Source organism: Cotesia glomerata, linkage group LG2 (genome assembly GCF_020080835.1).
Source record: "Cotesia glomerata isolate CgM1 linkage group LG2, MPM_Cglom_v2.3, whole genome shotgun sequence".
NCBI classification, from domain to species: domain Eukaryota; kingdom Metazoa; phylum Arthropoda; class Insecta; order Hymenoptera; family Braconidae; genus Cotesia; species Cotesia glomerata.
The window spans coordinates 15,606,566-15,620,154 of NC_058159.1; the positions used below are offsets into that span (position 1 = coordinate 15,606,566).

Here is a 13,589-nt window from a genome sequence, read left to right on the forward strand (position 1 = left end):
ATGGTATACTTTTCCATTTACAAGGTCTTCATAAACTTTTTCTATTTGGTAATGACGGCCAGCACGCCTGGTTTTACCCATAAACCTTCAGAATAAAATTCTTGGGACGATGCTTCAGCACCTGAACCAAGAGTTTCACTCCCAAGTTGGATAGATAGACCTAGAGCGATCTGGACTACAGTATCCAAGTCGAAAACCAAACCTTGAAATGAGGTATACACATTCCTCTGGTTAGAGGGCGCGTATTTGCGAATTTCATCAAACAAAAAAAATTCTAAAAGAAAAAAAAAAATTTTCAAAATCGGTTGATATTACACCTACAGTATTTATCCGACAACCGGCTGATTGTTTGCGAAGATTTAAGAAAAAAAAATTATATATAATTTGAAAATATGTAAATGTATAATTTGGAATTTAATTTTGTAAAATTCTAGTTTTGGGAGTGCAATCGCACCTTCCTCTCAAAACTTTTAGTGCTATAGCACCAAAAAGTCTGGAAAAAAAAAGAAAGTGCAATCGCACCTATCTTTTATAAGGCGTTATTAGAACCTGGGTCAAGCTTGACAGAGAAAGTAAGTTTCTTAGAGTACAGAGAATTTGCTGACTGGTACTCTGCGCCACGTGTAGTTGGCTTTCAATGTCGCGTTACCTGATACGCCTTGAATTGTTAACTCAACAACAAAAAGATATTAATAGAGCAAAGCGATAAATCCTGTGGGTAACGCCCGAGAAAAAACGTAGTTAATAAGAATATTGCGAGTAACTGCAAAGAAAAATTTTGTTTAATTTGTAGTTATAAAAAAAAATTTTTTCGATGATGATTTAATGATTTCGGAAAATTATAAAAAAAAAAAATAGGTTAAAATTTATCCCCTTTTTTTTTTTGAATTTACTAAACAAGATGAAGGGGAAAATTTTGACTTTAAATTTAAATACTGATAATTATAATACACTCAATTTGACAATGATGGAACCGATTAAGGAATTTCGTGTCCGAAATCCCACCGCTGCCACCAGTGTTCTTTATGTTATGTCCGAGTGTTTTTAGAATGCGGTAGCGTAAAACGGGGAGGATGGACTAACAATGTAAAGAATACAATTTTTATAGATTTTGATTGTGGGAAGTTTCCGGATTGAAAAACCACGCCTCAGAAGAGATTGAGTGTACGAATTTGATCTAATCGCTAAGCGAATCCAAATATAGATAATAGAGCTTATACTTACTGTTAATGCACCTTCAAATCCTACCTCCCTGGGCGGCTGCTAGCACCTCAGGTCGGGACTCGAACTTAATCTTACGGGTAGGTTTACGTTGATTCTTAATTTAAATAATGACTCGAATATGTATAATTTATTAGTGTTCTTGTTTGTCACATTTTATTCCAAAATATCAACAGCAATACACAGAGCAACTTATATTATTTTCACTTATGAACAATAGCAGAATTTACTTTTATAATTACGGTTAACGTCCAATTTGTTTCCTTGAGGAAACAACGCGCAACTCACCAAAAAAAAAATATATAACTTTATCCTAACGTACCGAACGCACTAAAGCTTTGGCGCTAGAAACAAATTTCTAAGAATGGATTTTATTGAATTATTATTGATTATAAATAATTCTGATTTGACCGCTGAATGCACTAAAGATTACACGGTAAATCGTGGCTATTTTTACTTACAGTATTATAATAAAATCTAAGGTAACGCTATGTCAAACCGAAGCTAAATGCACCAAAGATTTAGGCGGCCGAATAGGTATACCTGGGGCGGATCGACTCAGTTAAGTGCAACTAAATGCAACGTAAATTAACTGAAAGAAGAACCAGGAGCCGCCTTGTGCAGGCGTTTTTAAAGACTCTTGTTGCTGATGCGGCAAGAATCCCCATCGGTTAATCTGTCCGATGGTTTCAACTGCGGTTCTCGCGCATTATATTAACTATTATAATGAATTTGTATGTGTGGACTTTAGGCTTACATGCCATAAGAATAAAAAAAAATAAATTTAATAAATATACGGGGCGGACATAACAGATTGTATTCCACTATTCGGTCATGAATTATTAAACAGTAAGCAGTAGTTTAATTTGGAAACTGTGCTGATAATTCAAACTCCAGACGCATATCTACAGGTCCAGACTTGATTGACTCGTTCTGCTTGGAACAGTCAATTATATACAGAGGTGCTTTATTCAGAAAATCTTTCTTAGCCAATAGTGGTTCAGCTTCTTTTCCATAGTAAGCTCTTTGAAAATTTGTGTACATATCATACATCAAGGCGTACTGATTATTCGTAATGTTGAGGTTCAAATTTCCATATGGATAACTCTGATAGTTCAAGAACAGCTTAATGTCTGTTATGCTGCAGTGGTCAAACTCGCTTGCATTTTGATTCGATTGATTCTTTCTTGCTGTTTGGAATCCAAGGATGACAAAACGAGGTTTCTCAAGTTGATTTGTTGTTTTGATTGTCCAAATGTGATTGGTTGTAGCTGGTAGCAGTGGATACTCATACAATTCCCAAGTCCGAAAACTGATTGGGATACCTGGATCAGAGGTTATTTAATTCAAAACCACGATTTTTTGTTTATCAGACATTGTTATATATGGTACAATCTACTCAATTTTTTGAATCGTAATTGAAACATTTTTATTCTCAACAGTAACAACATAAGCATTTTGATCAGTATTTGATCTGATCAGTATCAATTCATGCTTAGCATTCACAATAACTCGTTGATAATCTTCAGCAAATCCTAGGATAAAACTCAGCGGTACTGAGACATCAAAGTAGCCATTAGCATTGGTCAACTTGTAATTATCTTCATTAACAATCCAACCAGCATTTTCCAGAATATTTTGCTGTCCCGGACTCAGAGAAGCGTATCCTTTCATAACACTGGTAATACCAACATTCTCACATCTGTCAATTTCTACACCATTCAACTCATAACGTATCTCTTCAAACATATAACAGACAGCCATGTTGATCATCTTTGTAGTAGCACTTACAGCAGTACCATCAGCTTTCCTCATTCTCCCATAAAAATGTAATGTGCTCTTGCTTGGGAGCAAGCACAGATCTTGATGTTGAAAAGCAATCCTGATTTCATCACTGTTGTTGAACGTTGATGATACGTATGGCAGGTGTGAATGAGCTTCACAGTGTGCAATAGACTCATAAAAAATAATCGATTTTTTTATATCTAAGATTTCCACCATGGTATTACGCAAGCTAGGCAACAAAAACTTATTTTTATCTTATGAATTTTCCACGTAATTTTAGTCCTAGACTTTTTAGGAAGTCTGTGTTCTGACGTGTTAACACTTTCAGAGCTCGATGGTGACTGATGATCGTTGGGCATGCTGCAATCTTTTTATACCCATTACCAGTCTTTGTCTCATATACGATACCCATTACAGACTCTTTATATGCAGTCTTATCGTTATAGTCTCACTACGGAAATTTGCTATTCTCCCGTCCTGATCAACAATGCGGAGCCTCAAGTTGTGTATTGCTCGTACGACGACTGGTAGGTAAATGATGTCCGTCGGCACTTCCACTATTTTATATCCTGTTGGAACCCTCGTTTAACAACTGTCTTACGCTTCATTGTTTTTCTTTTAATTGTCTTACGCTTGGTAATTGGTTTTTCTTTTTTAAGACCCATACCGAAACGTCTTTTTAACTTCATGATTTTATTTACACTCCAAGCAGCAGCTTTTTCACCAATAGCAGCGTCTCTCGCTTGAAATCGCTGCCATGCTTTCTCAGCAAGAATTTTATCAGCCTCGTGACGGGCTTCCAAATTTTCACGATTTTTCAAGTAAGCTATATCGTGTTCCTTACACGCAGCGTCCAAAGGATTTATACCTGAGTCACCTCGAGCTAACCTATTGACTAAATTTGTACCCGGACCACAGTACTGATAACCTAGTATGTGAAGTTCAAGTGGGAGCTTATTGATTATCTTGTAGAACAAACCTTTCTCACGTCTGCTCTCAGACATGTCACATCAAGGACTGACTTGATAATCTATATAAGCCGGTGTATATACCCCTTGAGCAGAATATAATCAGCAGTCATGGATAACAAACCAAGAGCTCAGTTGCCAGGTATCAATTTTGATCAAATTGTTCAAGGAACCGGTGTGAAAAAAGTCAAACGACGGTGCTTTACTTCCCAACAGTATACGTGCAGTGTTTTGCGGGCCATCAAACTGTGGAAAGACGAATGCTCTACTGTCCCTTATTGTACATCCAAACGGTTTGAGGTTTGAGAATATAAATATATACATATATATATATATATATATATATATATATATATATATAAATATATACATATATATATCTTTACTCAAAGTCTCTTAACCAACCAAAGTATCAGTTTCTGGAGACACTACTTAAACAGATTGATGGTATTAGATTCTTCACATTCAGTGAACATGAGTCTGTAATTAAGCCTGAAGATGCTAAGTCTAACTCCCTGATAATATTTGATGATGTTGCTTGTGAAAAACAGGATCACATCAAGGCTTTTTTCTGCATGGGTCGACACAAGAATGTTGATAGCTTCTATCTCTGTCAAACTTATACGCGAATACCCAAGCACCTGATAATGCAAACTTTTTCGTTTTGTTTCGTCAGGATGAAATGAATCTGAAGCATATTTATGATGATCATGTCAATACAGACATGCCATACAACTCATTCACAGATTTATGCTCGGCATGTTGGAATAAATATGGGTTTGTGGTAATAGATAAAGACAGTGAATTAAACAGCGGCAGGTATCGAAAGGGATTCGACTGCTTCATTAGTATAAATTGAGGTACTTTAGAGTGTGATAGTCATACTTGCTGTAGACTATAACCTGTCAACATGAAGCCTGAAGAAATTTCAAAGCAGAAGGATATTCTGCATCAGATATCTCAAGCCAGCGATGCCATCCGACGATAGCATAGGATGTTGAAGTTGGGCAAAGATACAGCTGAAAAAGCCATGGGGGAAATGTTCAAGCCTATTTTAACACCACTCCAGATTATAGTTGAAAGTTTAAAGCTGAAAGAAGAAAATATTAAAAAAGAAGAGGTTGAAAACCAGCACGTTGATAAACAAGAAGTTGAAAAATCTTTATATGTTGATCCAGACGACTACAACAGTTTAATATCAGATAATGAAAGTTCATTTGACAATACAGTACATGCTATCACTCAGCTACCGCAATCAACAAGTACTCCAACTCGTAAAAATTCTCTTCTCACTAATTATTTACAACGTTTAAGTAAAAAACACAAAGATTATGATATGAGATATGATGTACGCAGAAAGCATGGTGGAATGTATATAGGTGATTCACCTATTTCATTTGCAATTGATACAATAAGTGTCAAAGAAAGAAATTATCCAATAACTCCTGGGTTGCTGGAATTATTATTTAGAAAATCACTAGATGATGCACTCATCACCCCAGATGATGAGAACAAGTACTTGGATATAATTCAACATACCAACACTCATAGGAAAAATTATGATCCAAATCGTACCATTTATGAAGACACAACAATCAAGTTCAATAAATACATTGCTGATTTTATCACCAAGTTCGGTAAAGGGTTACCAAAATATATTAGATCTGTTGGGGATCAAACACCCTTGAAAATTGATGACATCGCGCAAGTCATGGATAATGACGATGGAGAAGAATTAGAATCTGATAATCATTATTCAACTTCCGATAATTCAGATGATGAATAATAAAAAAAAAAATAAATATTTGAATTTCATTTTTTTATGTATTTTTTATACTTTGTAATAAATGGTTCTTATGCTTTACGGCATTTATTTCATTTAAAATAATAAATAAATTATTGTCTATTTAATCTTTAATAAAAAATATAGATTTTTTTATAATTTTTTAATTTTACAATTTATCTTTAAAATGATAAAAAGTTTTGTTGAATTAGTTTTTTTTTTATTTATTTATTAATATATTAATATAATAAAATATTAATATATTAACTTATTTATTTTTGAGTTTTGCATAGCTGTAAGTACGTATAGTGTGAAATAATATAAAAATTGTGATCGAAATTAGTTAAAATAAATTGGAGTTCAAAATTAATGACAAGTGTAAATAAATGCTGTCTCTGTCACTCACATGTACACGAGCATGCGCACTCGGATACATTCAACGGTCAGGTAGCTTGCAGCTGCTATGTTGTGTCCTGTTTTACCACATAGACTTCGGACGCTCTACTTTCTCTCTCGCACCTATCAGATGGCTAAAACTCTAAAAGTTTTTAGCTAGGCAATAGTGCTTTAAGTATGATTTTTTGCAGGCAAGTCTATATGACTGATTTTGTAATAAAATAATCTAAAATTTGATATAACTTTCGATAAGTTAGCAGAACGATGGAGTCACCTATATTGACTTACCTGTTCACATTGGCTTGCCAGGTAGCTATACACAAAAATGAGTAGGCAAGCCTACTGAGGCATATTCTGTGTGTTAAAAACTAACAGTGAAATAAAATTCATTTGGTTATCAAAAGAATGAAAGTGATGAAAAAAAATCGATTAAAGTTAATTTAATTAAAAATAGCCATGAGCACTTTCAGATAGGCAAGTAATTATAGGCATATTTGTTTATAAATTATATTCGATAAAAAATATGTCTCATCTGGTTATCAGATCGGTGAAGGTCGATCTCCCACGGTCTCCTCTACTAAAGCAGAAGTTCAAAGTTGGAGACAAAGTCCGAATCAGCAAGTACAAGCATGTTTTTAACAAAGGATACACGCCAAACTGGACAACAGAAATCTTCACAATCAAGTCAGTGCAGAATACGAATCCAATGACGTACAAGCTCGTGGACTATCAGGATTAACCAATCGAAGGTGGATTTTACAACGAAGAACTCAGCAAAGTCAAATATCCAGATGTATATCTCGTTGAAAAAGTAATTAGAAAACGTGAAAATAAATACTATGTTAAATGGCTAGGTTTTGATACTAAACACAATAGTTGGATCAATAAATCTAATATGTAAAAAACAAATTATATTTACATTGTTTTTATTTACAAAACCTTAATACATAAATCCTTAAAACTATATTCACATTGTTTTTTAATACTATTATTACAAATTTTTTTGTCTTTTATTATTATTATTTTCATCATTATCTTCAACAATTTTTCGTTTCTTAAAATCTCAGGAGCCTTTATAACCTCAAGGCAGAGTATCAGTGCTTGCTTTAATGAGTTGACGTTTGTCGTCAGCCCAACTGAGAGCAAGTTTCTCTTGTTTTATTGTGTGTACTTGATGTTTTTTACTTTTCATCATATACTGCTCTTTCCTTAACAATACATTTTCAAAAAGACATCTTTTGAGGTCATCAAACGTTGATCTTCAAGGCTGATTCACCGATACCTTTTTCCCGTTTCTTTATCCTGTCTTTTTCCTTCTCAGGATCGTGGATTTCGAAGGCATACAATTTGGCTCTGAGACCCACGAACTCGGACATAATTTTTCCATTGTTCTCGTCCTTCATGAGTCCCAGAACCTGTTTATTCACAAGAGGCATGTTGAAGACATTGTTAGGCGGGTAATCGGAGGTATCGAACCGTGAGATATCACGTTTGATGTCTTCATAGATGTTGGGTGCATTAAATTGGTAAATTAAACTGTCTGTGTCAGTGTACAATAGTTTTGAATCTTTTTCATAATTATTTATCACATAATTGTAGTGAAAGTCATAGATATAAGTTGTAAATAAATTAAATATACTAAATTCTACATATATTGGCTTGCTGAAGCAAACTCTTACTTGTTTTAGTTCAACTATAAACCATATCTTCATCAGAAATAGTGAGATTATGAAAGTTTGGTCTGCATAATAGATCAGATACATTGTATCGCCCTTGCTACTTTGTTCTTAAATATGCATCTTTATATTTTCTTACATTTTCCATCGTCTTTCCAAAAACCACATTATTCATTAATTTATAAAAATTTTTTTCAAACTCATTTTTTGCAAGCTTTTGACATTCAGTATTGTTCAAAATAACGTTCACTTAGGACAAATTCAAAAAGTATATTACTGTTGGTGAGGACAAATAAGCGATTTCTATTGAGCCGCAAGCTCCAACTCTCCCACCTCAGTGAGTGGAAGGTAGCGGGCCAATATCTTGGAGTAGCCAGTCCCCACTACAGCTGCGCGGTGGACGGGACTAGACCCTAATTCTCATTGGCTACTGACCTCTCTGCCCTTTCTACCGGCTTGACACCTTTAAAAGTAGCAGCTACTCGAGCTGCCGACACAGTCCACTTCTACCAATTGAGCGAAGAAGAAGAAGAAACAATTCAAGGATCTACAGTAAACGAGCAAGGTTTACAAACTATAGTGCAGTTTTTCGGACAGCAAGCGCGCAAGGCTTGTCTGTCTACTACTCTACATCTCTACCAAGCTAACTCGGAACATCTCGGCTGAGCCAAGCCAGTTTTCAACGGTGAACACGTCATTAGTAAGCGCGCAAAGCTTACTTCAACTAGTATTAGCTCAACAGCTCTTTTGAAAGCTACAGTTACAACAGCTCTTCTCAGAGCTATAGTCTGAACAGTTGTTCTCAGAACTTTACGAGTGACTTACAAGTCATCACTGGTTTCTTAAGCCATATTCAGTAGTTTGCTGTCTCAAACGACATCTCAACCCTTAGTTGAGCACGAGTGACTTACAAGTCATCACTGGTTTCTTAAGGGGTTACATGGGTTTCGTCGGGTAAAAAAAGGCCTATTTTCAATATTTTTTTTTCTATGTAAAAAATTATTTATTTAATTCAAATTTTTTTCTATCTTATAGATACATATTTAAAGAATAATTTCTAAAATTTTCAAAAAAAAAAAAATTAAAACTCCTCCATTGTGACGTCATTTCCGGTGACCCCTCGGAAAAAAGGTGCGTCTGCGTTGTCAGCATAACTCCTGACAAAATCATCTAAAATGAAAAAACAAAAATAAGTTTTTTAGTTAAGACCATAAACTCGTGCTTGAACGAAGGAAAGAAAAAAAAAGTAAAAATTGGAATTTTGGCAGACATTTTTCCAAAAAAATGAAAATTTCGGTCAAATTTGCTTGACATTTTGTTTTTTTTTAAATAGTTGTAATTGAAAAAAAAAAAAATCCTTCGTTCAAGCACGAGTAAATTGTATCTTGAACACCTGTGTGAAATTTCATCAAGATCGGTTGAGTAGTTTTCAAGAACATTTGACAACCGACATTGAAAACATGGTTCCGAGAAAAACGCGTTTAAAGTTTTGAGTAACAATAAAAGTGGAAAAAAAAATGTTTTTTGTAACTTACAGTGAATCGTCGATTCCTGGGCCATAAAGTAAAGATCCTGCAGCAGTTGCAATGTCCAGGGCATCCTTTTGCTCCTGTCGATGACGGATTCTGGCTTCGCGAGTCTCGCTCGCAGATTTTTTTTCGGCTGCGCATACACGGTTTTCATCCGAAATTCGGGCATATTCGTGGGAGTTTCGGCCTAATTTTAAATCCATACCGTGCATAATCAATAATAAAGCTGATGTTCCTTCATTGAAGATACAAGCAGCGACCAATGCCGCAATATTAACAATCTTTGAACCAGCAGGAAGTATTTTTGGAGTAATTTTCCAGATCAACTGGTTGAAGCTCTCGTTGTTATTTTGTGTGAAACCACCAACACACCGTTCAAGAAGCTCATCCTTACTGAGATCATCATATATTGGTTTCATAGCAATCAAAACTTCATCTGGTAATGGAGTATACTCATGTTTCTTCCAGGTACCGTCACCGGAAACACTCACATCTGTCGTATCTTGTAAATCGTTTTCAATATTTGTAAATTGTTTTTCTTCTTCAGCAGCAGATGAGAATAGAGTCTGAGTAACTGTCTCAATACACTCATGTATTTTATCAATATAAAAATCGTATGTAGGCTGGTTTAAAAATGAACTGCTTATGTCCATCAAACCGCAGAATTTCTTGCATCCGGCGAGCCCTAAGCCCAATATTCTCATAACAAAAATGAACCGGCGATTTAGTTCATACATTCTTCCGATTTTTTGACAAGATAAAATATATTTTGGATCACATCGTTCACATTCTACTACGATTTTATATCCCAGACCAAATTTCGAACATTGCTTAAATTGTACTTTACCATTACACAATTGATCTTTATGTTCATCGTCAATAATGTTAGAACACCGCACAAACGATGAGAGAGTTGAGAAAACCAAGGCAAAATCTATGATTGAATATTGGAGTGTATCCTCTTCTGGCACGTGCTCTTTATCATCACCTTTTAATTTTTTTGCTGAGGTGCTCGTGAAGGAACTATCATCAGTTTCCGGATCTTTAGGATTAAAGGACTGTCTCCTTTTTCTCGGTCTATCTTTTCTACGAGCTCCAACGGTTAACTGTTTTCTTGAAATTTTATGCATTGTTTATCAACTTCATAAATGACACTAGATAACCACAAATAATACCACGTTTTTAATAAATTATATGATAGAAACTTGAGATAACCTCAAATGAACCTCGTGCTTCAAGAAGTAATCACCAAATAAAATATTTCAAACTAGTTTTCCTTAGGAAGTGAAAGTAATATACAACAATGACAGACAAACAATAGACGAGCAGCTGCTCACTATACCTGAGGCGCGCTGACCCTTCTATACCTGACTTGGAGCGCACACCTTCCTAAGGTTGTATCTCCAAAACTATTATTCGGATCGACTTGAAAATTTAGGACAATATTCTTGAGATGTTGTAGAAATCAATGAGCCAAAAAAAAAATCGATTTTTTGAACCCACGAAACCCATGTAACCCCTTAAGCCATTGTGACATACGTAGTTCACAACTTGCTCCGAAATATTTCCGAAAATTTTGTATTTAGCACCTAAGAAACAATTAGTTTTACCTTTACTTTTAATTACCATCTACTACACTTTGGAAGTCTGTGGAAGAGAAATCTGGTCCATCTTTCCCATAATTAGATGACGTTCATACGAATCACCCGGATCTCTTTGTACACAAAATTATTATAATCAGAATTTAACGACTTTGTTTTTCTAACTTTTGAATTTGTAATATGATGAAGTCAGAAGTCACCTTCACGTTTTCCGCTTAAAGTCGTAAAAATAAGACCTATAAGGCAATAGTTCAAACTACACATAGATTTAACCGGGTTTCGAAAAATCTAGAAACGCGATGACGCTTGTTTTCGACAAAATACCCTTGAGATCCCTTTCATTTTTCTGATTTAATTTCCCGATGAACCCCATACAATCACCGATGTTGCTAACCCTATATAAATTGCCCGAAAATCATTTTCAGGCAGTTCGATTTAGACCAGGATACCACTGGTTAGCTCCGCGTCAATCGGCTCCGGGCATCAAATTGTTCGGAAGCACAAAGTACTCCGTGATACACGAGACAGTGCCTTGCTCGTGGTTAGGCTGCACTTAGTAGCACTAACGTGGTAGATTCATCGGCTATTCGATACATGCCATAATTAGATTCCGTTTGTCTTTATTTTTATTATTTTCCGCCGTTGAGCGTCGATTGTTGATTATTCCGCCGTTGAGCGTTGATTTTTCCGCGAGAATCGCGAAGTATATTGTTTTCCGCCGAAGAGCATCGAGTAGTGTTAGGTTTTTGTGCTTAAAGTCGCGAAGGTTAATTCATTATTTGAAATTATTCAATTTCTCCGTGATACACGAGATCCGGTAATTCGGTAGCGAAAATACCTGAGCGTCGATTGAGTACTAAGTTTTCCGCGTAAAGTCGCGAAGATTAAAATAATATCATTATTAGTAAATATTTAATTTCTCCGTGATACACGAGATACGGTATTTCGATAGTGAAACTACCCATAGAAGGTGAAAGGGCCCATTAAATTTGAGCCTCTCTACAGACTTTCAGGGTAAGCCCAAAACATTATCTACCTTTAAGACATTATTTTTCTAACATTTGTGTTCTTTTTATCTCTATCTTTATTAACCGTTTTTGTAAACCCAAATTAGTAACACTTTTACTTGTTTTTCTCAATAAATTCAAACAAATAAACAAGTTGATTCTTTCATTTTTACTTTTAAAATAAAATAAGATCTCCATTACAAAGTAAAGTTACAACTAAACAATAGAATAGGTTACTCGTGACCGAAGTCAGCAGGATCCATCATCCTTACTCTCTCTAAGTTAACACTTAGAGATAACGTTCGAGCTTGTGTACCGCTCCACACTCCAACGCAATTTTTAATTTAGCTCCCGAACGGACAAAGTGATAACGTTCGGATATTTGAGATTTCTATTTCATATTCCTTGCGCCCATCACTCACTCCGTTCGTGACAAATTTGGTGTCAGAAGTGGTATCCACGCTGATTTTTCTATTGTTTTATCTAATTGTACTTTCAAGATCTAAAAATTATTAAAGTTTTACTATTTTTACCACAAAAATATTAAATTCCTTTCACAAAATCAAGATTTTTAATCTTTAAAATTGTAAATTAACCCAAAATATAACAAGAAAAAAAAATATATATATTATTCTTCATTTATTGATGATTCAACATCATAAAAATTATTAGAAAGTATCCCATCCATTCCACTTCCAATTTGACGGAAAACAGGTTTTTATACCTTAAGTTTTCCCGAAAATAAGAATTCAATTTAAAGTCACCTTTCAAAAAGAATAACATCATCTTACAATATTTGTTTGAATTCTTTTAAATCCAACTTATTTTATTAAGCTTCTTGCCAAAACAATATCAAAATGGGTTAAGAGGCCGAAATTCAAAACCTTACCCACCATCAAAACATAACTAATGCAATAATAACAACCATGGGCGAATCCATGTTATTGCATCAAGTATTACTAAGAGTTCCTACTTTTGACGGCAGAAACATGCCTTTAAAATCATTTTTAGAAGATGTCGAAAGCGCGAAAGAAGATTCGCCCGATGGACTTCACCGCACTCTTCTAAAAAACATAAAATCGAAACTTAAAGGTTTAGCCAGAGATGCTATCCACGGCAAAGAAATTCTCACTTTTGACGAATTAAAAAACGCCTTAAAAGAATACTTTGCCAGTAAGAAATCATACCCCCAGTATTGCGCTGATATACAATCGGTAAGATTAAATCAAGACGAATCTGTTCTTAGTTATTACAATCGCATCAAAAACCTTGTTAATAACGCCGTTTCTTCTTTAAAAGAAAAATTTAATAACAACCAAGAAGTAACTAGCATGAAGAAACTATTAGATGGGTTAGCATTAGAGTCATTTAAACGCGGGTTACCTGATGACCTTGTTTACGCGGTATCAGTTCAAAATCCAGCTAACATCGAAGATACGTACAAACTCGCCATGCGCATAGAAGAAGATTTGAAAGGTAGTAGCGCTCGTAATTCTAACTACCTGCGGTATGCCCAAACTCAAGACCAATCAAATAACTCGGAACGCCCCACTCGCGTGGTCAGTTTTCAAGACGAGGAAAGAAGAGGTACAATCCCTCACTCTTTTTTAATAGAAATGACGT

General features: G+C 35.0%; 2 protein-coding genes across 2 annotated transcripts; both read right to left on the reverse strand.

Annotated features, from left to right (window-relative positions):
• Nucleotides 1-2,082: 2,082 nt before the first annotated feature.
• On the reverse strand, nt 2,083-3,222 carry LOC123258968. The gene is made up of 2 exons (XM_044719225.1): nt 2,621-3,222; nt 2,083-2,533 (listed from the first exon to the last, which is right to left on the reverse strand). The coding sequence occupies exons 1-2, from the start codon at nt 3,220-3,222 to the stop codon at nt 2,083-2,085; spliced, it is 1,053 nt and encodes a 350-aa protein (XP_044575160.1).
• Nucleotides 3,223-8,863: 5,641 nt separating this feature from the next.
• On the reverse strand, nt 8,864-10,488 carry LOC123258969. Its single transcript, XM_044719226.1, has 2 exons — nt 9,365-10,488; nt 8,864-8,999 (listed from the first exon to the last, which is right to left on the reverse strand). The coding sequence occupies exons 1-2, from the start codon at nt 10,486-10,488 to the stop codon at nt 8,996-8,998; spliced, it is 1,128 nt and encodes a 375-aa protein (XP_044575161.1). The 3' UTR covers nt 8,864-8,995.
• Nucleotides 10,489-13,589: the final 3,101 nt, after the last annotated feature.

What these genes read in the sequence shown, in the direction of transcription:
- LOC123258968 (XM_044719225.1), bottom strand. Translation starts at nt 3,222, where the DNA reads ATGGTGGAAATCTTAGATATAAAAAAATCGATTATTTTTTATGAGTCT. An exon ending in ATTACGATTCAAAAAATTGA is followed by an intron (nt 2,534 to 2,620) that starts GTAGATTGTACC and finishes TATCCCAATCAG; the next exon opens with TTTTCGGACTTGGGAATTGT.
- LOC123258969 (XM_044719226.1), bottom strand. Translation starts at nt 10,488, where the DNA reads ATGCATAAAATTTCAAGAAAACAGTTAACCGTTGGAGCTCGTAGAAAA.